The following is a 26,626-nucleotide window of genomic DNA, read 5'->3' on the forward strand; positions in this document are numbered from 1 at the left end:
AAACTTTCAACAAGATTATTCAGAGAATGTTTGAACCCATGAAAAAAATCATGTTTTTGCAGAATCCGTCGTTTTACATGGTGGTTTTAGCACTGATGTCAACGTACACAAAACGCAAAACAAGTCAACGGGCAGGAAAAACACAATCATAAATTGCCGCCGTTTCTTACCTCAACCCATTAAATAGCTGTTTAGATTTTTCAAGAAGGTAGCTGAATTCTTGTACAACTTTCCTTTCTTCTTCCGTGGCTGACTGCTGGCCGTCTGAAATTGTTAAAGACACCGGTTGCTCGACACTAGTTTCCAACGATTCCATGTTGAGTTGTCAAGCCCGTTCGCTTTGCAGTCTGCAATTTACAATAATAAACTTTTGCTGCTAAAATCCGAAGGTTTTTCCTGCACCGTTTCTCAGTGGTAACCAAAGCTATAATTAGGCAATGTTGTTTTCCACGGGTTACCAGCGGTTTTTATCCTTTGTCGCAAGAGGGCAGCAGATAACTTTAACGCGAATGGAAAAGACTAAAAAAGTTCCTTGGGACGAAGCGCGTAAAAGTTGTCGTCTGCTCTCTCGATCGTCTGCTCAGTAGAAAACTCCATTGTCGAGTCATTGCCAGGCATTTTAAGTTGGGTTCCTGGTGAACATTTTCAGATTAATAAAATTTATTAGCATTGCCAATTTCATAAAGTTGTTAAGCAAAAAATACTGTGCATCAAATTTCTGTGCAAAAAATGAGCGGGGCACCTGTTTCAGCAATGTGAAACTTATGGAATTTTTACTATTAACCAGTTTCTGTCAAGCAAGGCTGTTCTATTTAGAAAGTTTTTATGCTTACTGTAGGCTTTTTTAAACTGGCCCCTGTAAACTGAACTAAAAATACACAGTTTGTAGATGGTCGTGCAATGTTTTAATCTTGACGATCTCCATTATTGAAAAATTATGTTAAAAACTTTTAATTTGAGTCAAATGTGAACTAAGACACTTAGTAACAACATAGAGAAAATTCTTGATGGTAACTTATTATCTTCTTTAAAAAAAATGGTAACTTATTATTTTTCTGTAAGAAAAAATCTTCTTAAAAAGTCCGTTAAAAGTGACTGAAAGAGGGCGCTATAGTGTAACAACAGTAGACTAGACTTTGACCAAGTGTATGCTATTCAACCAATAAGGAAAAGTGTAGGGATAGTACCATTCCTCCGTGATACAACAATAGCAAAAATCACCCATGAACATTTTTAGGGCAGAGTAATTGTAAGTGAGCAAGTCAAATTCAATTAGCAAACTGCTAATTTGACTTGCGCACTTACACGAATGAGCGATGATAGGGCATGTGTGGATGGCGTGTGGCAGGCAGGAGATTCTGCCCCGGAGATTCTCCCCCCCCCCCCAAACGGCAAAGTCATACAAACAACTTTAGCTAGCGCCCTCTTTGAATCTTTGATCTTTGATGATCAAACCACAACAAGAGAAAATCTTGTGAAGTATTTAGATGGTGGTCAAAAATAGAGACAATAACTTTAAAAAAACATGGTTCTAAGTGAACATCATCAAAATAGTATAGACACAGCCGTCCCCCAACAACAAATATTGAATAAAAAACTTAAAATAATATTATTGCCAAACAACAGAGCCTTTTCATTTTCAGATCCCTGGAATTCCCACAATGCCCTCCCACGTAAAAGCAACGCATGCGCACAGCAGCTAACTCGAGTAATGTGCAGTGTGTGTGTGTACTTGATGAACGTACGTACAAAACACGAACAACGTCTAATGCATTTTACATACATCCGCATTGTCAAGAAGTGTAACTGTACATCATGACAGCCTTCCAAAACAGAGCCAAAACATGCTATTTCGGATCATTGTAAGCTGAATTCTGCACTGCATATGTCTGCTAGAGTCTTAAGGATATTACTGGACCAGTGATAGAGTCACAGAGACCCAAACTGAGTTGAAAAACGATTTTGGTGACGGTTGTCCAAAACGGACTTGGCCGTGTTTTTTGGGGGAGGTCAAAATGGCTAGCACCAGCAGTAGCAGTCATGGCAGCAGTAACAACCGACAGACGGCCGCAAGACAGCGACGAAAAAGATCGCAGCCTGCTGTCTACAATTACAACGGAGTCCATAATTCGTACGAGGATAAAGACAATGATTTTCTGTGGTATGTATGCTGGTTATGAGCTGAGGTTGTCTTCTTATAAATTTTATTATGCTGAATTTAATGTTTTTGCATTGCAAACAAATTATTTTTGTATTTTGACATTTTTATATTAATATTTTTTATTATGGATAATTAGGCCTATTGCTATATTATCCTTTTTGTGTGTTTAGACTAGAGATAAGTATAAAACCAGTTACCTTGTAACCTTGCTCATATATATTCTGGAGGTAACAAAATAGACAAGGCTTCGGATAACTTGCCGTATGGCCCCACCACTTTTTCATAAGTTTTTACAAAAAGGGTAGACCCAGTGACTGGGGCGGTAGATTCCTTTTTTCGAAATTTTGACATTATCGGTTATCTAGCTGGGGCGCTAGATTCCTTTTTTCGAAATTTTGACATTATCGGGTCATCTAGCTAGATGACCGATGGCAAAAATGTCAAAATTTCGGAAAGGAATCTAGCGCCCCAGTCACTGGGTCTACAAAAAGGGATATCTCATTGAGGTAAATTTGATACTATATTATTGTTTTATATATCAAATGAAAAAGTGGTGGCGCCATACGGAAACTTTTCCAAGGCTTCCCACCAGGGAGAGACAGCTGCAGGCTTTAATTCCATTGTCCGCCAGCCATATTTATTAAAAGGATATAATGAATGGTGAGACTTGAGTCACCAAAACAACACACTACACTGGGACCGTCTTCAATTGGTGGATGCAACTTCATCATACTGTTTTGTTAATTTTTTCCTTGTGGTCTTTACTTTTTACAATTGCTTCCCATATTATATCAGCATAGAAATTTGGTTATAAATGCAATGAACTGGGTCTGGGAGTGGGACAAAAATATTTAAAGAGAGGGCTCTTTATACAACCCTAATCCAGGTAAACTAATTCCTGTATGATTGCGCAATCTTATTGTCTAAATTAAAAGTCACAGTTGTGTGACAGTTGTTTTTGTATAACCATCAATAAATAGCATTTTAAGGAAATTGTCAGGAAAATTGTTTGTTATTTGTTCATGGCTACACTTCACTCAGCTTAGTGTTTCTAATCAGCAGATTGTGTGGGTCGGAGTCCTGGCTTTGAGTTTTATGTCCGTAAGGCGTAAGCAAAACACTTTACCATTATTGCTTTGTCCGTTAGGGAGGGTTGGACGTAAAGGAATTCCTGTGCGATGTGTATTGTAAATGCACATGTAAAGGAATCTCTTGTCATGCTTATGTAGTCATTTGAAGGAAATTTCCTGATCTCAGAATAATTTAAATTTAGCTATCTACATGGGCCCAATTTCATAAAGCCTGTACAAGCACAAAAATTTACTTAGCATGAAATTTCTTCCTTTATAAAAACAGGATTACCAACCAAATTGCCACTTGATTTTCAGGGGCAGCTGAATACCAGTGTCAAGCAATATGCAACAAATGAAAATTTGGTTAGTTATCCTGTTTTTATCAAGGAAGGAATTTCATGTTAAGCAAATTTTTGTGCTTACAGGCTTCATGAAATTGGGCCATGAGCTGCTATAAAGTTAAAAAATATATGTAAATGTGCTAGTTTGCATAATGTTGTGTGTACGTGTAGAACAAATTATTATGCCATGTTACACAGGATGTATTGGAATGGTTTCCCGCAAATTTTGTCCAAGATTTATTTAGCTGTACATATACATAAGGAAAATAACTCTGTGCTTTGTAAATTGGTCCCTGGACTCACCGCTTTACAATACTACAAAGAGAGCCTTCCACTCCAGTGGTGGAAAATTAATTGTAAAAGGCTTGATCATTTGAAACGTTTAAGCTGTGGAATTATTAGTCATTCTCCTTTTTTTTTGGCTGACCTCATAAAACGCAAAGAGAAACAAGCTATCCATACAGTGAAAGTGCGGCGCCATTGTTGGTCTTGCCTAAAGGGGATAGACCATGCGGGAGAAAACCTTTGTGGTTATAATTTGATTGAAACCTTTCTTGCGGTCCACTTGGTGAAATTGACCTTCACCTGATAGGTGTGTCAGTTTTACATAAATTATATCAATTGAGTTGTGTGAATGACAAAGAAGAGGGCCTATGTTTCGTGGAATATTAAAAAGTAAATTAGGCTTATGATTTCCTATGATATTACACAAATATTTTATTAATTTTAGTTTTACCCATGTATACACAGATATGTGTGTTAGCGCTGTATACTCGGTACTTTCCAGAGCTCTGTGAACAAAATATCACAGGCATATTACTCGGGTGGGATTCGTAAATAAAACCTTTGCAATTCTTGAGCAGTGTCTTACCAACTATAACACCAAGATTGCCCAGTAGCTAGAGGCAGTTCGAATTCTATACTTAGCAGCGGGTAAATTAACACTATAATTAAAAGCCTACGAAGATAAAAAAACAGAGTAACCTCCTCAAATCCTTGAGAATCCATTACGTGGTTGTTTGATTTTGCTGGAACTTGTTGGTACTGAGGGAAACACCTGTGCGACACTGGACAGTACTATTGGTAATTGTCATCTAGACCAGTCTTCTCACTTAGAGTATCTCAACATGATGCATAAAATAACAAACCTGTGAAAATTTGAGCTCAATTGGTCATCGAAGTTGCGAGATAAAAATGAAAGAAAAAAAAACACCCTTGTCACACGAAGTTTTGTGCTTTCAGATGCTTTCTCAAAAACGACATCACTTTAGAGGGAGCAGTTCTTCACATAAATACTATCAACCTCTCCCCACTACTCGTCACCAAGTAAGGTTTTATGCTGATAATTATTTTGAGTAATTACCAATAGTGTCCACTGCCTTTAATCTTTGCTTGGGTCCAGATACACTGTACCAATTGTCAGTCAAAATGATTTAGTGTTGGGTTCTTCACATTAGAGTTAGACCATGGAGGTAGAAATAGATTCAACCTCCTGGTTAGACCATCTAGACTAATTTCTAGACTGGGGGCATGGAATGATGGCAGCTCTTAATTCCTACATGTGGGCGAGTTCTGCAATGAATGTATTGTATTGTATGCTCAAAGCGAACAGAAACGGAAAGGTCTATGCTTGGTTGGGCTTTTGAGCAAATGAAATAATACCGTGATCAAATTTATTGTGCTAAGTAACGTGACTCACCATTTAATGTAAGGTTACACTTTGCCAGTTATATATAATATATTGTGGTTGATTCAAAACCAACTCTGTCTATATAAAGAACTTGGTTACGTTTTCCTTGTTTGTTACGCACACATAATGTTAAATACACAAAGTGTTTCGTGAAAAAAAAAAACATTATCGGACAGGCATTTCAATCTTATCCAAGTCCAAACAATTTGGAGTTTGGGTCATGATGGGTCATTTTGGGTAGCAAAGTGTGACACACAAATTTGGAAACGGTTTATCCACCATATAGATAAGGAAGGTATCGTACTTCAACATGTTGAAACAGTAGGTCAGAGATGAAACAGTAGGTCGAAGATGAAACAGTAGGTGGAAGATGAAACAGTAGGTCAGAGATGAAACAGTAGGTCAGAGATGAAACAGTAGGTCGAAGATGAAACAGTAGGTCGAAGATGAAACAGTAGGTCAGAGATGAAACAGTAGGTTGAAGATGTACATGATGGCATGATAGTGTTGATGTAACATTGATACTAAATGCATCAAGTCAACACAATCGTATTCACACCATCCTAAAGCAGTTAAGCTTCAACCATTCTATTTGATCTTAATCTTTTTAAAGCCATTATACACTTGCGGTAAACAGTATTGTCCAAGTCCCACACTTCGTGTATCACAACTTATATATAAAATAACAATTCTGTGGAAATTTAGGCCCAATTGGACATCGGAGTCGGGAGAAAATAACGGGAAAACCCACTCCTGTTTTCGCGCGTTTCGCCGTGTCATGACATGTGTTTATAACAAATCCGTAATTCTCGTTAACGAGAATTTATATTGTTTTACCGTTTTCTCAAAAAGTAAAGCATTTCATGGACTAATATTTCAAGAGAAGTCTTTCACCATTACCTTTTGTAAACCCTGTAAATTATTTGTAAATCTGTGAACTTTTTTTTTTTTTTGTACCGAAAGGGTCCAATGGCTTTAAAGTCAATGTTCATCTTATTTTTTAAACAAACCGCTAACAAGACTTTAGTAAAGATTATAACTTACAACTTTATCTGAGACAAAATGTTGGATACATTAGTACACATATTTTTGAACTTGAATACTCTCAGTGCAATAGTTCCTTTTTTTGTATGCAGCGATACCAATAAGAGCATTGCATGACTTGGAAAAATCTCCACAACAAAAAATGCTTATAAATCAAGATGTATGAAGCTCAAAGTACATTGTGTTTTTGCACACAATGTGTACAGTGGTTGTTAAACCCGGTTCATACTTCCTGCGAATGCGAAGCGAATTTGACTTGAATTTGACGTCACAACCCTCCTTTCGCAGTGATATTTGCAAGTGAGTTGAGCAAAGTTGAACTGCTGCGAAGAATTCGTTGCGAATTTGTGCCGTCAACATTCGTATCACATTGGCATTCGCAGGAAGTATGAACCGGGCTTTAGTTAGGAAGCTGTCTGAAGCTTCTCCCTTGTCTAACCTATCTGGTTGCAAAGGTGCACAATACATGTACATCATGTACCTTTCATTGCATTGAAAGGGGAATATCAAACATGAAAACGAAAGTTGTTACCCAAATAGAAATGTGTATTGAACTGTTACTGCAATCATTATTGTCTACTCTGCAATATACATTTTACTCGCGCACTAGCTGTAAAATGACAATTCAACACACCTGATATTCATAAATGATCAGACCTTGAAATTGCAGTGATGCCCGGTGCTTTTGCTGTAGAGCCCTTTGCAAAGTTCCAATACAAATTTACATTTTCCACATAAATGTAGAGTGCCCCTTACCAGAGAAAAATTGCTGTGCCACTTCAAGAGAGAAGTTCAAGGCCTAAATAAATGTTTTCAGTTTTTTGTTATTGATAACCAATGAAAGTAGATGTGAGTTTGATTTTTGATGAATTATTATTTTTTTTTTACTGTTGTAGTGGATTGGGAATCTATTAAATATTTACATGTAAGAGAATTCTTGCATCTCCATTCAGTACACTTGCACCACCGTCCACCGAGGCACCGTTCATCGGCCTCTTCAGAGCAATAATAAAGTGGCGGATGCTGATGTAATTAAGTGAATGACTTCCTGCTTTATGCCCTTCCCCCCCCGTTACATTACCGTCACTGCAATACGACTGACCACAGCAAGTAACACTGTATGCATTTCTCTCAACGTGTCGTGGAGCCTAGATGGTCTCCATCACAGATTTGACTAGGTACGCCGACGAACGGTTCTTGGACTGTCAAACTGCATCATACACCAATTAACACAGTCATAGGCTACACTTCCCGGCATTTGCGTTGTTCGTAATTTTTTGTGCTGTAATGATAGTCAGTTTTGTTCTGAAAGCGGATGGGAGGGGCCAGATTATTCATCCCCAAGAAAGCTGTTGAAAGAGCTCAGAAAAAAATTGCATTGTTTTTAAATTTCCTTGTTGGGTTTCTCTGACACAGTTTTGTGAAGATGCCACTATGCTGACGTGTTGTTGCAGGATTGCAGGTTTATGCCAAACATAATTGGTTGTCAATGGACTTGAAACCATAATATTACCTACAGATAAATTATTTTTCAATTTTCTTGGAATTCCTGAAAATAAATTGTAATACTCAAGTTTAGAAATATGTATTATTACATTTACTAAAGCATGGATAAGAAGCTTGAGGGTTCACAATGAATACATCTCTGTTCTCCATTATTGCATTCGATCTTTCCTATACACAGGTAAGCTGTGTGGTACATGTATCTTGCCCTTCCTTTCACCTCTGTGGACCAAGGTTCGAACCCCATCTCAGACAGAGCCTTGCATACGGATGTGCTTTTTAGTCCCTATCTGATTTCTCGAACACTTTCCTTATTTGGGGGTTTCCCTCCCACATCTTAACAGCATTTCTTCTTTGTCTTGTCTGATAGTTACAATGTAGGCATACCCGTAGGTGACAGTGTTGTACAGTGTTTTGTTATAAAGTGAAGCTGTTGAAATTGACCTCAATCTATTCCAATTAAGCCTTGAAAGATTCTTGATGAATCTGCATCAGAGAAAACTCTGTCAATCAAAGTTGAAACAGCTGTGGCTCTATACTTCTAATAATAACTGCTTAGAAACTAAGGGTTACACTGATCGCACTCTGACAGATCATAAATATAGAGGTATTATAATGCCGTTATACATGTAATACCATAATACCTAGACTTTTTCCCCCACATGGTGGGTAATCTACATGTAGGTCGGGTTAAAGAAGAGACATAAGCATGGATCAGAATTGATTTTGCAGTCAGTGTCTTCAAATAGGAATCAAATCTGAAAAGGATTTAAAAACATGATAATTACGCGTGTTATTGAATGTTCATAAAATATAAACATGATTTGGGTAAAGTTGAACTGTTCTCCCTATTCTCGCCTTAATTTGGTTCTCGTAGAATTTCGCTCTCAGCTTGCCTTTTAGATATTGTAAAACAACATCATGTACATGTAGTGCACAGTAGCAGCATTCAGTAGCGACACCCAATCATCGTACACACATCGCCATCCCAGGTACATTATATACAATCCAGGAATCCTCATAGTCATTTCCTCTGTAGGAAGTCAGAAATTGGCCGTTCATCAACTGATTGCCCTTAATGTAAACCCTGCATTACCTCTAAGTAAAAAGGTTGGAAAGTCGGAGGGGGAGGGGGGGGGGGGTGGCTCTGCTTGCTTGTCAGCGGACACGTGGATAAAAAGGTTGTTTTTTAAACAACTTGTTTTGGTTCATACTCTTTTTGTTGCGAGTCCAATTTCGGGAATGTGTGTGTTGATGGAGTTAATGCATTTAAACATGTACTTGTTTTCCGTGCAGACAGAAAATGCATAACAAATATAAACTGTACATTCAGAAAATACGAGTTTGTACACAGCAGTGCCCGTGTGCCATTTGTACCATCACTTTGTTAAGTTTGCTAGCACTACCTGTAAATCCCTGATAATGATTATGCAATCATTCAGATGTCGACCAAGAGGAGTTTACATTGTGCATGTACGTTTGATTCCTTCTGCTTCTGTCCTTAGAGAGGAGTTTTTTAGGACTCTACTGCCTCCTGTTACAATAGGCAATATCCAGACAATCCTGAAAAAATTGTCAGAATTCTCTATGATTTTGATAGACTTACATGTATGAAGGTTAGTGCTAGCAAGGGCTACATGACTTGTACGTTGTACATTAAGATAGCACCTGAACTGCACAACAACATTTTAAGCACACAAGTCAAAATGTTAATTTCATCAAAATGTTTTCAAGCATTTTGACATGCCTGTCTCCTGTGTAACTTGGTGACAGTTTACTGATGAAACACCCAAATCCAATTCCACGACCTTCTCGGTGATCAAACCAAGTGGCCTTGAATGCCAAGCCACTCATTCTGTTCCCAAACCTTCCTTGAGGGAAGGAAATATTTTTCCCCTGAGATCAGAAGGTCTTGGGAGCAGAAAGACAACAAAAACGTTGAAGGGGACCTTGGTAACTGAGACCAAGGCCCAGATATCATAGATCTGATAGCGGGAAAGGCTGCTAAGCACAACAAAATTATGCTTGATGGAATAAGGTTCCTAGTTGAACCATTATCCTTGGTAACTTAGACCAAAGCCAAATTTCATAGATCTGCTTGGAGGAAAAGGTTGCTTAGCACACAAAAAAAATATGTTGACGGAGTAAGGTTACTACTAGCCAAAGTATTATCCTTGGTAACTGGGACCAAGGTCCTTTTTCATAGATCTGGTTGAGGGAAAGGCTGCTAAGCACAACAAAATTAACTATGCTTGACAGAATTAGGTAACTGGTCAAACTACCACAGCACATTTATACCACCTGTGGCTGGTATCCTACCCATTTTTGCTTAGCGGAAAAGTGTTCAGCAACATTTTTTGCTTGGTTTGTGCTGTGAAAGAAGTTTTTGTAAAATGTCCTTAATGTTGCAAAATATTTTGACAACAACAAACTGAAGACTTGCAGGTTTTGTGTCACACCTTTTCTATACCTTGAAGTTGCATAATTTTTATTCTGCAAATTGAGAAGGAATTGGGGATTAATTTGAGCAGGATGAACAAATATTATAAGTAATTTATAAGGTGAAATGTAGAGTGCTGTTTATGTAAAACAGTTGGGCCTTCTACATGTATGTAAGCCTACATCACATGCATCATGTTTATTTATTTTTTGAAATATATTTTTCAATTGTTTGAACTCGTAAAGAACCTTTACCCTTTTTGTTGATTTTGGGTGTGTAAATGTACAGAAACAGTATGTATGTAGCAATCAATGTTGCAAACTAAACCATTTTATTGCTGTTTTCTCAAGATACTTACACGATGGATCTCATATTAAAAAAGTGTATCCACTGAGTACGTTTAAAGTAGACATACAGTGCATCAACCATAGATGTTAAAGTCACCTGGAAATAGAATTTTTTTTCTTTCAAACATAAGAGTATATGCTTACGAACAATAAAACAATTTTTTTAGTAATTGTTTGTCACGATTTATATGTTTAAAACATATACAAAGTTGTTTGGGGGGCTGACTCCGCCTACCCCTTTTGTGACGTCATTCAAGGCAGACTTTGCCTGCAATGCGTATAGTAAACACACGTGCAAAGTACATGTACGTCCAAGTCGTGAGTTGGTACATTTCAAAAAGTGTTTTTCTGCATTCAGCAGCAATACACCTGGTTGGCATTGCCGGATAAAAACAAAAGAAATTACAGGCAAAGTCTGCCTCGATTGACGTCACGAACAGCGCCCTCTCGGGTCGGGGTCTACTCTTACATTTGTAAATAACATAAGAACTGTTTTTTTAAAACCTTAGTTAACTGTTTATTCACATTCAACTCATCAAAACACATATATTAGTGACAAAAGCTTTATTTTGAAAAAATACCACTTCCAGGTGACTTTAAGTGTACATGTATGGCATGACTGGTTTGTGCTCTAGCAATCCATGGACTATCTGGAAACAGTCATGCATAAGTTCATAGTTAGCACTGTTCACACTTTTAAACAGCTCCTGAACTTGTCTCCTGCATGCAGTCATTGTACTAGCCAGTCCCCATGCTGAGTTCTTCAGTCATGTAGAGAAGGGTGATAGGGTTCAGAGAGTTCCCATCCAGGGAAGTGCCCAGTGTGTAGCAGACGGTGTCACATTCCTAGTCAGGTCAAGGGCAGGTTGGTTATTACCTTACACAGGTGGAGCAGCAGTTCATGGGGAGGTGGTATAATAATGGTAGGCCCTGTGCTGAGGGAAGACACTGGGCCTGCAAGACTAGGAAGGTAAAAGGTTGTGGAGACAAATGGTCATAAAAACTTGGCTAGTTTGGACAATTTTACAGACAAGAGCTGAATTATTTGAAGTTCAAAGGTTGTGGAGAGGAGAGTGCTAATGGCCATAAAAACTTGGCTTCAAAGTTCAGGCAATTTTATTGACAATTCTTTTCAAAGAAAGAGTTGTATGATTTGAGTTTTTGATCGGACATAATATAATTTAGGTGTTTAGGGTCATATTGTAGATTGCTATTTCAACAATCAATGATCATAAAAGCTGACTTTGTGAGAGGCCCAAGCTGTTGATAGTATTTCGAGAAAGGATTCTCTTCAAAATATAACGGTTTGGATAACTTTTAACCCCAAAATATTTGAATCAGAAAAATTATCTCTGCATGAACGGTTCCCTTTTCAATATTCCTGAGGGGCGATGTCTGTTCACAAACGCTGCAGCCAGAGATCCATTTTGTACCCGCTGCCACCTCTCTAAACTTGATCGAATAGATCACTGTTCTACACTGTATTCAGCTGATATTTCAAATGTATCTGTTATTACATCTTTCCTAATTTGAAACTCTTTGTTGATGTTTGATAGTGCTATTCCAAGTCTTGTTGTGAGAAGGAGGATTTTGGGTTTGATGCGTTGTTGAATGGGCAGCCAATGTAGGCCACAAATGATTGGGGTTATGTGTTCAACCAATGTATATCTGGTTTTGTTTTCTTATAGAAAATCTTGTCCCTGAAAAATAACAGGCAGTGTGTTTCCCTTTCTTGAATGATTTAACAGGCTTGTAGATTCTTTGAAAGTCTGTTTGTAGTTCTAGATGACTTCAATGAGGGAATCAACGTGTGGTAAAGACCCCTTGCATTTATGCAAAATGCTTCGAAGACGCTAAGCTTCATGCGCACGTTTTTACATACAAAGAACAGCTACATGTTTCGTCCAATCATTTGTGTCTGCTTGAGGGTGTTTTTTGAGCGTGTGACGTCACATGCAAGGGCTATATTGGTTTAAATACTGGCCTAGTTCTTGATGATTTTACTGAGACGTAGTAACTGTTAATAATGTGTAGAAGATGCAGAGTATACAAATGTTGCAGTAAGTGTGTCTAGCCCATGCTCTATGGTCTAGCATACTCAGCGCTATAGTTGTTTTCTTTTTTGGAACAATGAAACCCAACATATGTAATTTCCAATCATTTACATGCATATGATTTACCGTTGCAACGTAATTGTTGTGGCCTATTATCCCCCGCATCAGCTTTCACTACCGGATGTGCCCTGATCGCTCCGCTGCGCTGTAGAACCCCCTCCGGAGGAAAGCACTCCAAGGAAAAAGAAAAACACAGAGTGCTGACGCGAGCTGGTCTTAATTGAAGCGCTACATGTACATTGCCACAATCTGTTTGCATCAGAACCGGCGCTTCACCGAATCGAGATATTGCTGCACAATATGAGTCCCTGGGCACGGACGAAAATAAGAGATCGGTTGGGGAGAAATGAAAATAACGGTACTTAATGTCATCGTGGCAAGATGATTTCCGGTGGGGTGCAAGATTAGCGCGTGGGCTTTACATTTTAGAGAACGGTCGAGGAAGCGCTGTGACTTGCAAAGGTCTGTGTAATGTCAACCAGCCGTGTTAAAAGGGCATTTGTTATGATCAGCATAAAATTACTTATCAGCCAATTAGGAAAATGTTTGAGATAAATACTGCAGTTTATTAGGACACTACAATGTGCTGCATGGACTTGTTTTAATTTATTTTAAAAGTATTGTAATCAACAACACATTTAAATAGCTGTGTTATTTATTAGTAATTATGGGTAATAAGAACCAAACATGCATACTGGTGTTTTTTTTAAAACAGTTTATGGTCAAACATTTACAACATGTATGCATACATGTACAGTATTTTCTCTTTCCAATTAACTGTTGTAATTGGAAAACAAGACGATATACAAATCAGAGTCCTCAATCCTCAAGTCTATGTCCAAATCTTGAGTCACTTTGGGTCCAGTCTAATGGGTCAAGTTTTGTATTTCTGTTTTAAACTTTAAACAGATTTTTAAAAAAACAAGATTATCAGTAAGAGTTACATGAGGGAAATAATGTGATGGGCTTTGCTTCTCATCAATTATATTTCTAATAATTTTAAGACTAAAAAAAAAATAACAAAATGAAAAAGTTTTTACTGCATTTTGTCTTCTTCTTATCTTACTAATCTTCTAAAAAAGATAAGTGTGAGGCTGGTTTGTGGTGACTGCCAGAAGGAGCATAATGAAATATTTAATGTAATCTACATCATTGACGTCTACCAATCTGGAAAAAAAAGAGAACATTCTTGTCGTCCAAGACCTTTGTTGAAAGAGTCTTTAAAATTGAAATGAATACATGTCAGTCATCTCCGTCAAATTCGGGATCAACATGATCAGCAAGATTGCTCTGTCTCATCCTCCCTTATCCCGATATCCAACGTCATCTCAGATGGTGAGTTACTTGAGTAAGAAGTCTGGGGAGACGTTGGGGGATTACTTCAACGACTGCATCTTAGACCTCTGTTTCATCTCATCTTCCTTCCCGAATCATTTGTCCGAGCATTCTAAGACACTTGGCTGCATCCGGTAGCATGACAAGTGGGTAACTGTAGGATGTCGAGTCGCTGTCGGTTATGAATGCATTGTACCACAACGGATCTGGGCTTGAATTCATAATGATGTACTAGCTAAAGTTTGCTGAGCACAGAGAAACAAGGGGGCGATTACTGTACCCCTTCAAGATCCAAGTACAAATTAAAGCCATTGGACACTTTCGGTAAACAGTATTGTCCAAAGGCCCATACTTTGTGTATCACAACATATATATAAAATAACAAACCAGTGAAAACTTAGGCTCAATCGGTCATTGGAGTCAGGAGACAATAGCGGGAAAACCCACCTTTGTTTCCGCACGTTTCGCCGTGTCATGACATCTGTTTACTATAATCTGTAATTCTCGTTGTCGAGAATTGATAATTGTTTTAATGTTTTCTCAACAAGTAAAGCATTCCATGGAATAATATTTAAAGAAAAGTCTTTTACCATTACCTTCTGTAAACCCTGTAAGTTATTTGTAAATCTGTGAACTTTTATTTTTGTTTCTGTTCCGAAAGTGTATAATGGCGTTAAGGCGTTAAATATTTGGCAGACTTGCCGTGTATAGTTCTCAATTATCTTGTTTCAACATAAACAGCAATTAGAAAGGGGGGAAAAAGATTTTAAAAATTGTATAAGAAAGAAAGTGAAAATTGTTCCCTAAAACTGTTGATTTTTGATTTCTCTTAATACTTTTATCACAGTGCAACCCTAATGTTTTTCTAAACCAAAGCTGACAGAGTAATATAGTCTGACCCCCCTTTTGGGGTATAATGAGACTTGTCATTCGTTTGTTGGTAATGCACACAGGGGACATGACAAAGATTGGGACATCCCATGACAAAGGTTTATTGCTGTCTTGTCACTGTGTGTGGACTCCATTGCTGAATCATGCCTGTGATTGTTCTATTGTAAATGAAATGTTTGATAATGTCAAGCATTTTAAAAAAGGAGGTCAACTCTAAAAGCTTGATACTTCATATTGAAGGCGATTGTCTGAAGGCGATTGCCTCCATGTCCCCAGGCCTTTGTGCCATTGAAACGATCAAGTAAAATTTTACAATTTTCTCAATGGGTGCCCTTTTCAAGGTTCCCTTGTCCTTTAAAAATGAAGCATACAGGCCTGTTGTAAAATACCTTCAGTGAAGTGTTTCCCCCAACTGGTGATTTTTGAGTGTGGTGGAAAAAGTTGAAACTGACGATTGAAGACAAATTTGCATCGATTTTCATTAACACCTGTTCAGAATTGTGAGTTCTTGATCTGGATTTAGATTCTCAACGCTCTAATTAGAGCCAAACGAGAAGAGAAGACGATGAAGAAATCTCAGTTTTAGATGTGGGAGGAAAATCCCAGAAAATAATTTCAGTTAAATTAAAAAACCCTGAAGTCAAGTAGGGACTAAAAACCCAATCCACATAGTACCCCCCCGGTGGGATTCGAACCAGGGTCTCAGAGATGGAAGGCGAGGCAAGACACCACTACCAACCTGACTGCACAGAGGTCATAAAGGAAAAAACTCATAAATGACACAAAAATATCGATGTTGTGTTTCCTGTATGGCAAATCTTCACAGCAAGGTTTTGGTATTGTCAAGGAAAATGGACGAGATGGTCATAGAATGTAGTATGGTGGGCCAGCTCCCATTCGAATGTGCAGGGGAAGAACTGCTGTGGTGTACATGTACATGATATCCTATGAAAATGTCAGAACATTATTGTGACTTCAATTCACTCCTTGCTTAAAGGCCATGGCTCTTTGATTTTGTTTGGAAAAACACCAAATTGTGCAGCACAGCGTAAAACGGTCTCCCACTGGAGAGCTTAGTTACCGGATGTCACATGCTCAGTCACAGCGTAATGCAATCAGTGCGCAAATTGCTAAGAGCTTTTGCCATACCTGATTGGATTTGGTAACCCCCCCCCCCCCCTTCGGAGTATTCCTCTGCCTGCGCGGACTGCGAGTGCTTTGGATGGTGTAATCCAAGGTTGTTGAAGGAGACAGATTATGCCAGATTCAGGGGGAAGTCTTGGTGCATATGAACTGCATGAAATTAGACCTTTTACAACGGTGCGTCTGGACATCAGTATACAATGGTTATTAACATACTGTCAATCAGAAAGTAAACTTGGTCTTATTCTGTACAGAATGGCAAATTTATGCCTCAACAACACAAGTAAGTTTTGCATGAGGTTTACAACAATTTATAATAGAAACTGTGTACTTTCCTGAGTTCTTTGAACTTTTGTGGGATTCAAACTGACGACCTTTGTATTGCGACGACCTTTGTATTGCAGATGCTTGATTTCGAGACCTCAAATCAAATCCGAGGTCTCAAAATCAAATTTGTGGAAAATTACTTCTTCCTCGAAAACTAAGTCACTTCAGAGGGAGCTGTTTCTCACATGATGTCTTGCCACTACACAAGCTAGGGCAGAGATGCACGTAAGCAGAGAATGGTGATCATAAGCACAGAATTCGGCAGTAAGCAGAGCCTTGAATTTGGACCTAGTTGACTGTGTTAGCTTCCAGCGGTAGCAGTGAGCTTATTATTGGTTGTTGTCTGTGTTGTTGTTGATGTAGTAGCTGTTCTGGTTGCCCTTGGTTTTGCTGTTACAGAAGACAAGAAGATGAAGTCGTGGCATTCCAGACAGTAAATCTCAGAGATCCAGTCTGCTGACACCAAAGGTTGATATCATTGTGTGTATATTAAGACTGAGATTAAGAAAGAATCTTTTTATTACCATACGGTTATGAAAAATAAGGACAAGTACATGATGTTTGCAGTGCTGCCAACTCTCCCTGATTCTGCAGAAAGTTTCCTGTAAATAAACCAATCTTTCCATGTTTTGATGAACAAATTTGACAATCTCCCTGATTATGGAAACTTTGTTCCGATGTTGAATGTTATTCTTAAAGACAGTGGACACTATTGGTAAATGTCAAAGACCAGTCTTCTCACTTGGTGTATCTCAACATATGCATAAAATAACAAACCTGTGAAAAACGCTGGACCCTTTGGTAATTGTCAAAGACTTGTCTTCGTCAAGGTGCAAGATATTAATGAAAGAAAAAAAACACCCTTGTCGAACCATGGTCACACGAAGTTGTGTGCTTTCAGATGCTTGATTTCGAGACCTCAAATCAAATCCGAGGCCTCAAAATCAAATTTGTGGAAAATTACTTCTTTCTCGAAAACTAAGTCACTTCAGAGGGAGCTGCTTCTTACTATCAACGTCTCCCCATTATTCGTAATCAAGAAAGGTTTTATGATAATAATTATTTTGAGTAATTACCAATAGTGTCCACTGCTTTTAAGTTGAGACGGATGGCGACTAGCACAAAATAATATGATATATTATTAAGCAGTAATATCTAGTAATTTTCTTATATATAATAAGGGATTAAAAATGGCTAATGCCTAAGATAATTTCTTCAAATATACAAATGATTTGCCACTGGCAAAAGATTTCATCTTAATTGATGTTCAGTCTTGTGGTAATTGTTGACCCGACATGGCGTGGCGACGATGAGGGAGGAATATAATTATACCTACTCAGAAAACAGCTGCCGTTTTTCACACAAATGCGTTTGCACTCGTAAGTCCAGGGCGGAAATCACTTGTCACAGTGTACCGTCGAAACAAGAACATTACAAACGGCGTAGGCCGACCGGGGCAATCAATCTGAAATAATATAGGCAGGGCCGGAGTGAATCTTTTTCGATTGCAATTCAATCGGGGTATCTCATTTCTCTGAGTCGCTACATCCGGAACCCGGAACTCGTTGTGAAGGTGTACATGTAAATCAGCCTGGCCGTGGTGGCTGGCCTCCGGGTATTGTTGTTGATAAAGCGACCCGAGGTGACAATTTATAGAAGTGAAAATTGCCAGAGTTGAGATATCGTGTGTCGAGTGTGCATCTCCTCTATGTATGAAGATTAATTGGGCAAAGCATCAGAGACTGCCCTAGTTTCTTCTTCTCTGTAAAGGAGGGATTAGTCTGGGGGATTTGTTATAATTTGATTTGAACCATGAACTTTTGCGGTCTGTACTTAACTCTTGTTCGATGTGAATTATTACATGCTAATAGTACCCATAGGATTCTACTTAAATTTTTATGAAGGAAAAAAAAGATAAGCTCAAAGAGTGCCTTGCATTTACCTTTTGTAGAAATTAACCTCAGGGGAGGCATTGGAGGAGAAAGCTTTGATGCCTGGGCCAGTGCCCAATGTTAATCCGGAGGTCAAGGTTCAAATCCCACTCTTGTCAATTATTCTTTGGTCAACCAAAAGATTATTTCAATTCTTACACTTGTCAAATTCATTTAAAAATTTCAACCCTCCAATAAATAAAAACCATTAATTTGTTATATCGGAACTCTCAAAAACCATTTATTTTATCCAGAAATCAATCAAAAATGTGCCTCATGTCAAAATTAATATCGTAAAAATATTTGGTGGCTCTTGTTTTGTTTAAGGGCCCTGTGGTGAATTTGTACTCTTTACAAGACTCTGTTATTAGTTTATGGAGACTCAGATCTGAACTAAGATGTGGATTTTCGTACAAGAACATGCCGTGTTAGATGGTGCTGTTGCTATTTATGTATGTGGAGAGCCCAACCCCACTACTACCATTATTATTATCATCATCAAAAGTACACACAGGTAAAAATGATGACTCAAATTCAGGGTCTGAGTCACTATGTGGGAATTGGATCAGACTCAGGTTGTGTTACTGTGGGAATGTAGCATTCATGTGTGCATCGTGTGCATTACATTATTCAGTTCGTTCATAAGCTGATGTCAAGAAATGATCACCTACTGATTTACATACAGTGTGAATTCTGGACTTCTGGGTTTTCCTTTAAATTTTTTTTTTTTTTAAGATCAAGTCTTAAACGAAATGGAGAAATAACCATATCTTAACAACGCCCAAGATTGCAGAAGCGGGCTTTTGAAACCAAAGATAAATGTTGCTAATTGGGCTCTAAGCTCGCAAGTTTTTCGAGCTCGCATGCTTTCGTGTTTTGTGCTCAGAGTTCACTGTTTTCTCTCAACAGCCTATTACATCCCTGTTTTTAACCAAGAAAATATACTGTCAACAGGAATGTTTTATTGATGTGGGAACAGTGTGCTTGAGGTGGCTCTAAGACTATGTGGCCCACTCAAATGTTAATGTTGCCCAACAGTGTGACACTCTCACCTTTTCTGAATTGATTTTTTTCCCTGTCCCCCATCTCGCCAGCTCAATAGGAAGAGCAGAACTGAACGAGAAAAAGAAACATTCAAGTATTTCGCACCGGAACTCTCTGCCCCCACAAGCTAGAGAGATGTCAATCTCTGGTTTGTCGATAATGAAACATTGTTAGCCGGCAACAGCTATGTCAGCGTAAAAGAATGATGGAGGTGGTTTGGCCGGCCCTTGTTGAGAGAGATCCGTTTTGATTCTGGAAATAGCAAATAGCTAGGTCTTCTGGCGTTTTGCATCCTGTGTATTCTTATGGTTTGTATGCAGTATTCCACTAAGCTTCCCCTCCTTGTTGTCAGTTTTTAGGAGATCTGCAAGACACTTCTTTATTTTGACACATTGGTTTGTCCGGAGGCCAACTTGTTTTGTTAGGTGTGGGTGTTTATCAAGAAACAAGTACTTCATTTGTTTTGAGTTGTTTGTTATGTTAGGAATGCATAAGTGATGTTGTAAAACATTGGTTAAGATGTCAGGAAAGAGATTCCATCATAAACATCTGTGGTGCTTTTCAAGTGAAAAAATAAGAATTAAATAATTCTGTAAGCATACTACTCAGATGGGAGTCTGTGAAAAAGGAATAAGTAAATAATCCACTGACATACTACTCAGATGGGACTGGAACCCAGACCCCCTCATTTAAAGAGCAGATTTTATAATATCTTGACCAAAGAGTGTGCCAGTTCAAATTCTGGGGATGTAATAATTGCGTTGGGAATAATGAATATCGGATTTACTTTCATACCAATGTGTGAAGAGACGAAATACTATCCACCTAAGTGCTTGCCGAGACCTGCAGAAAAAAAATCCACAGGCGTACTGCTTGGCTGTGATTAGAACCTACAAACATTTTGCCATTCTAGAACAGCTACTGTACATGTGTATGTCTTTTTTATGTCAAGTGACGCTCTTTTTGCAATTGTTTTGGTTGTTTTTAGAACTGTCTTTTTGAAACAAGTATTATTTTGAAGTGCACAATAACGTCAGCCATGAAAGAATGTACAATCTCCTTATTTTTATTAATTTTGGCTTTTAACCATACACCGATGTGTGTTAGCATACTCAGTACTTTCCCGAGTCCTGTGAAAAAATATCACAGACATGTTACTCGGGTGGGATTCGAACCCAAGACCTTTGCTATTCTAGAGCAGTGTCTTACCAACTAGACTACCGAGGTTGCCCGGTAGCTAGAGGCAGTTCGAATCCTAAATATGGGTCTGTTATAATGCATCAAGCCCTCTGTAAACTTATCTTGTATCTTTTTTTCTTTCTTTATTTGCAGTCCTATCTGTTTCGACATAATAGATGAAGCCCATATGACCAAATGTGGACACAGCTTCTGGTAAGTAAACAGATATCAAGAAAAGTATTCCTTTCTACATGTAAATCTTCAAAGGTATTATACAGTACTGGTTAGGATAAAAACATTGTTTAATTTTTAGTCTGAAAGCTTACTGACTATGAAGTTCATACTAGAACCATTTTTTCCAGACAAAATTTTCCCTCGGAAATGAAGGTGAATTGAGAGAGTTGTACAAATTTATTCTAACTCCCCCCCCCCCCCTCAAAAAAAATATATAAAAAAATAAATAAATAAAAATAAAATAAAATAAATAAAAGTTAATGAATAACAAAAACTACACCAAAACTCAATTGCTGATTTTGGTTGTAGAGACAATGTGTTTACATGCTGAAAATTGTGCATCATGGTTTTTCACCATTTTCTCCTGACTCAAAAGGGATTTAAAGCCCATATTTTGACATGTTTACTATTTCATCCATGGTTGTTGGTTAATCACACAAAACATGTTTAAACGAACACTGTCTGTGACTGTTTTGTCAGCTCTATTAATCCTGTTTCATACCTTTAAAAGAAGTTTCTACTTCAAAAATATTTTTAGAAAATACAGCCTGAAGTTGACTTATAAAAATCCCAAATATAGCAACAACAGAAAACCTTGAAATAATAATAGTTGCTTCTTATATAGTGCAAAAATCTGTCACTCAGTGACGCTCCTGGCGCTGTAACATATAGTATTTCCTGCAAGGTACAAAAAAATGTATGTGGGACTACAAAAGAATATAAAAAAGGTAATTGGAAACAAAGTTGAAAACCGCACTTGGCTCTACCCAATCTCTTAAATTAAAGCAAACAACCAAGCCAGCCCCTGGCATTGAATTATTTGCTTTTCCTGGAAGTTTCTCAGGGCAATATTTATTTTTGGGGAAGATTGATATCATTATGAAAGTGTCTGATAAACGTCTAGTTTTAATGCCGAATTGGACTGTTTCTGGTGTTTGTATGTAACGTGCATTAATGGGAGTGGGAATGTTTTAAGGTAGATACATGTAGCTTCTTAACAAAAAATAAAATATGTTGCAATATATATCTGCTATGAAATCAATACACCGATCCATTAGGCGCCGGCCATGGCGCATGTGTGAGCAAGAACATGTGAGCTTCTCCAATGCCATTCTGCACTATTCTGTCGCGCCCCAAGCGTATGCGCACGCATGTCGGGCTTTAATGTGTAATGCAATGGGTTGTGATTGGTCAATATGCAATGGGGCGGAGCTTAATGGATCGGTCTGTTGCCCCTGAATTATGTGGATGGTAAGTATGTAAAAACAGTTTTTTTTAGTATTCTTATTTTTAATTTTTTTAAATATTGTTTGTTTATTTATTTTGTTTTTCAGTCACAAGTGCATTATTCAAAGTCTAGAGGAGAGCAACAGATGTCCCAAGTGTAACTTCGCCATCGAGAAGAACGACCAGATATTCCCAAACTTCGCATGTGAGTCAAATTGCACCGGGATAAAGAATATAATTCTTTTTTACCCTTACACCGATGTGTAGTAAGCACTTTATGTTGAGTACTATCCCAAGTCCTGTGACAAAAAATCCACAGGCAAATCACTAGGCTGGGATTCGAACCCATGGTCTTAGTGTTATGAACACCCGCTGCTTACACATAGGATTCAAACTGCCTCTTGCCACAGGGTTAGCTCGGTTTTCTAGAGCAGTCCTCATTCCATCAGAATCAAACAAAATATGCCGTTGGATATTTAATGGGTCGGGAATTCCAGCGTAAGCAGTGCTTTGGAGTTGGACTCTGTGCTGAGAAGATGATCAATGAGTTCTGCATAATTCTTATTGTACTATTTCTGTCTTTTTTGTTCACAGTAAATGAATTAGTTTTAAAGTATCGACAAAAGTCTGATGAGAAACGGTTGAAACTCTCACCACCGGTAAGTGATGTAGAAATTAAGTATACCCTTTAGTTTTGTTGTTTATTCCAACTGTGTTTAACAAAAGTAAAAGTAAAGCTTTGAATACTCTAGTGTAATCCTTTCTCAAACCTGGTGTACATTGAAGCTATTTCGGCCCCCAGGCCACCTGTTTGAAGTTTGTAAATGTAGTACAAGCCAGAATTATTCTGAAACTGTTCTGATGTTAAAAACAAAATGTGTGATGCTTGTTTTTGAAGACAATAAATTCTTGTTTGATTGTTAGTTTATTAGATATCAACGTAAGAATTTTTTCGCAAACTAAAATATCCAAGTCTTAACCCAATACAGACCTCAAAATGTACATTTTTTTCATCCATTTATTCATCCATTAATTTGTTAACCCATTATTTTGTTCACCCATTTTTTGTCTTCTTCGCCCATCCAGTTTGTTCAGTCATTTTACACTTTAAAGTTTGTATTGGTTCTTTTTCACCCTCAGAATAGTCATATAAGCGAATTGCAGGAACTTATAACAGATCAAGAGAAATGGGACCTGACCGAAGTCAACCTGATGCTGGAGGTCCTAGTCGGCAAGAAAAGACAGCTGGAAATGGTGAGAGACGGGGTGATAGACTCTGTAAGAACAAGTGCATGGCAGGCCTGGATACTTCACAGAGGCAACACAGGCACTTGCCTCCATGCCCCCTGGTCATTGCCTTGTGCCCTTAAAATACTCCAGTAGAAACTTCCTCATAGGGTGCCTTTTATCAAAGAGAAAATGCCTTGGTGCCCTTGCCCTTTCAAAAGCGAATCCTTGATTAATTGGTCGTGTTTAAAAGTTAGGATTATGGCTTGTGACATCCATTGGTCAAGTTGAAGAATAAGCATGACCCTAAATGGACCATAGGAGCCACAAGTGGCTTGTGACTTAAGATGTAAAGAAATGGTTTGTGAGGATGTATTTTTAGGGGAATTTTGTTGATTGTATTGAACTTGCTATATTTTGTCTTCATTTTGTAATGCAGGACAGCTGGTTTGCACAGAGCCAGATCTTGAAGGAGTTTTTAGAACATGCAAAAATAAGAAAACAGGAGGTATGTCCAAATAGTGTATGAATATCTTTCTTTAATTTCTGTGAGAACTTTCTTGAATTCCGAAAAATCTACTGTGCGTTGGTTACATATTTTACAAAACAAGTTCTCAAAGATACTAATCTACCCAGCAAAACCAAATATGCAAATGTATGTATTGTTTAAAGCTTTGCATGGTGTGGAAAAAAAAAAGGAAGAAACTATAAATAAATAACAAACTTGCAGGTGTTTTCTCAGAGAATACTGTTTGAACCACACCGGCTGTTTCAGAGCAAAACTTCAACGAAAGAGATTCACACATGGTTGTACTCGCAAGTTTACTATTTATTGATAGTTTCTTCCTATACAAGTGTATGTTTATTAATAGGCTAAACAACGCCACTATCACTTGATGAGTTGTCGTGTTGTGAGTAACCATTGCCGTTCCGTACCTTTAACAGCAATTAGATGAACTGACCAAGCAGATGAGGTTATTAGAAGAAGATGTGAAGAGAGTGGAGGACCGACTAAGTAAACACCGCGAGGCCTACACATCTATGCTCTCGGTAAGTCCAACCTATGCTGCCCACGCCTCCCCCAGCTCCATCAGGAGTAGCAATTACAGCCCGGACCGGGTCTTCACGTAACGCTCGTGGGGGACGGAGCGCCACTGGCCCCCACGAGACACCTCCTGTAAAAGGTGTCTTTAGTTCAACAAGGTTGTAACTCAACTTTCTTTTCCACATGCTGGACCATCTCTTTGGAATGCTCTTCCAATGAACCTCATACTAGTTGACACAATTGCTAGCTTCAAAACCATCCTGAAAACTCACTTGTTCAGTCTTAGCTTTAAGTACTGTCATTAGCAGATTCCTTTTTCAATGCGACAGTAGTGTCTTTCTTACAGATATTGCGCTTTACAAATGTCCATTATTATTGTGACTTTTTTTTTTTTTTTTATGAAGTTTTGGGGGATGTTTTATTGGGGATTACCAAAAGGTGGAGGAAAAGCCATCAGGTCATCTTGCCTCCTAAAATTAAGAACCACTTTCTGAACTTTTTGTCAGCCATGACTCACCTCGGGGAAAAATTCAGGGAACTTGGCAGATTAATTTGATTTTTTCCCCTGTTTTTCTTCCTTTATGCAGAGTTACCCTGTAGCTCTGAACAACGACGATGCAGTAGCACCATCTACAAGGTAATAACAAATCTTGGAATCCATCTATCCCCCCCCCCCCCCATCGAGCTAAGAAACAGCGACCCTCTCTGTTAAAGTGTGTACCCCCACTTAAGAAAGTGTTCTCGGAACAGATCGAAGTACATATGCATTCATTCATGACTACAGAATGAGTTTGATTCATGCGGGCATATTGTTCTGACTGTTTTTTTTTCTTCTTCAGATTGGTCAGAATTTTTTTTTTTTTAATTTAAAGGGAAGATTCATTTTGAGTCTAGTTTTAGAGAGTTGTCAGTTAACTATACTGAGTTTAAGGCTGTCTCTTGTTGTGAGAAACATATGCATACCTTGAAAAAGTGTCCACAAAATGGTTTCATATGAAAGGGAATTAAGGAGCAGCGAAAATGTACTTGGATCAAGATAAAATAAAACCACAACACCCCACAAGAAAAAGAGGAATTGGGGGGGGGGCTGAGGTTAACTGCCAAAAATAGACATGTTCAATAAATCTCGGTAAAAAAAATTTGGATTTTACATCCGGACTATTGAAGAGAAAGACAAACGGACAATTGCCAGTACCAGATTATTTACAATAACACTTGTGCAGGAACTGTGTTTACAGAAGATCTCTAAATGGAAACCAAGCAATTACACATGCTTCAAAACCTGAAAAACAATCGCTTCAAAATAACCTCTGTTTGAAAATAAACGAACCTTAAAGGCACTGAGCACTATTGGTTATTACTCAAAATAATTGTTACCATAAAACCAACTTGGTAATGAGGACTAGTACAATAAGGTTTAATGCGATTCAGAACCGCAGTGCATTGTGGGAAGGCATATGGGGCAGTTTGCTATGCTGTGTATGTTGTCATGCACGACTGGGTTCAACAGCGCCCTCTCTTGGTATTTTGCTATTTGCGATAAACCTTATGAGTGATAGTATAAAACATTGTGAGGAACGGCTTCCTCTGAAGTAAAACAAAATTGAGAAAGAGGTAATTTCTCACTCATAAGCCTTTTATTATTAAGCATCTAAAAGCACACAAATTAATTGTGCAATAAGGGTTTTTTCTTTCTTTCATTAATCTCTTGGAACTTCAATGAGCGATTGAGTTGAAATTTGTACAGGTTTGTTATTTGATGCATATGTTGAGATACAACATGCGAGAATACTGGTCCTTGACAATTATCAAAGGTGTCCAGTGCCTTTAAAATGGCTCTATGCTGCAGGATTGTTTCAGGGAATATACCCTTGAACGTGATGCCCCCCCCCCTCCCCCCCCCCCATAGGAAGAAAAAGATTAGTATACCCTGCATGTTTGTGTGAGCGGTTAGAGGTTGTAACTTGAGCTGAATGGTTCCGTTCCGTGAAGTGCCTTTTATAAATGACTTCTATAGCCACCTCCGGCTTCAAGAACAAGCTTTTGAAAAAGAAAATAATGATGGCTCTCTCCGGGCAGGGTAGGACGGTGTAGAAATAACAAAAGTGTTTGTCAGTTGGTTTTTACACAACGGATGACTTCTGTTGCAGACGAAGTAGTAATTGTTAAACAAATAGATGTAGAAGATAGAAATGAGATATAAATTTAGCTGGTGCAACTGCTTATCAACCAAAAGGACCTGTGATATAAATGCATAGAATAGATTATGTCCAGGGGCAAAATTGCAGAGGTTTGCTTAAACAGAAAAAGTATGTAGTATTTGAGACATT

The 26,626-nt window shown here is 38.2% G+C and overlaps 2 protein-coding genes across 3 annotated transcripts in view; one reads left to right on the forward strand and one right to left on the reverse strand.

Annotated features, from left to right (window-relative positions):
* LOC139947866 (protein SCAI-like) overlaps positions 1-348 on the reverse strand; it is a 78,898-nt gene extending 78,550 nt beyond the window's left edge. For both annotated transcript variants that reach the window (XR_011787388.1, XM_071945688.1), the window contains exon 1: positions 171-348. Coding sequence is in view for 1 of the 2 variants with exons in the window: in XM_071945688.1 (XP_071801789.1) it covers positions 171-316 (146 nt within the window). In the remaining variant the exon portion in view is untranslated. The remainder of the gene's footprint in view (positions 1-170) is intronic.
* Positions 349-1,754: 1,406 nt separating this feature from the next.
* LOC139948141 (E3 ubiquitin-protein ligase COP1-like) overlaps positions 1,755-26,626 on the forward strand; it is a 37,248-nt gene continuing 12,376 nt past the window's right edge. The window contains exons 1-8 of the mRNA XM_071946184.1: positions 1,755-2,161; positions 20,717-20,776; positions 22,132-22,229; positions 22,619-22,683; positions 23,165-23,278; positions 23,691-23,759; positions 24,197-24,301; positions 24,884-24,933. Coding sequence (XP_071802285.1) covers positions 2,016-2,161; positions 20,717-20,776; positions 22,132-22,229; positions 22,619-22,683; positions 23,165-23,278; positions 23,691-23,759; positions 24,197-24,301; positions 24,884-24,933 — 707 coding nt within the window. The 5' untranslated portion in view covers positions 1,755-2,015. The remainder of the gene's footprint in view (positions 2,162-20,716; positions 20,777-22,131; positions 22,230-22,618; positions 22,684-23,164; positions 23,279-23,690; positions 23,760-24,196; positions 24,302-24,883; positions 24,934-26,626) is intronic.

The sequence above is a fragment of the Asterias amurensis genome, chromosome 15 (genome assembly GCF_032118995.1).
Source record: "Asterias amurensis chromosome 15, ASM3211899v1".
NCBI lineage: Eukaryota > Metazoa > Echinodermata > Asteroidea > Forcipulatida > Asteriidae > Asterias > Asterias amurensis.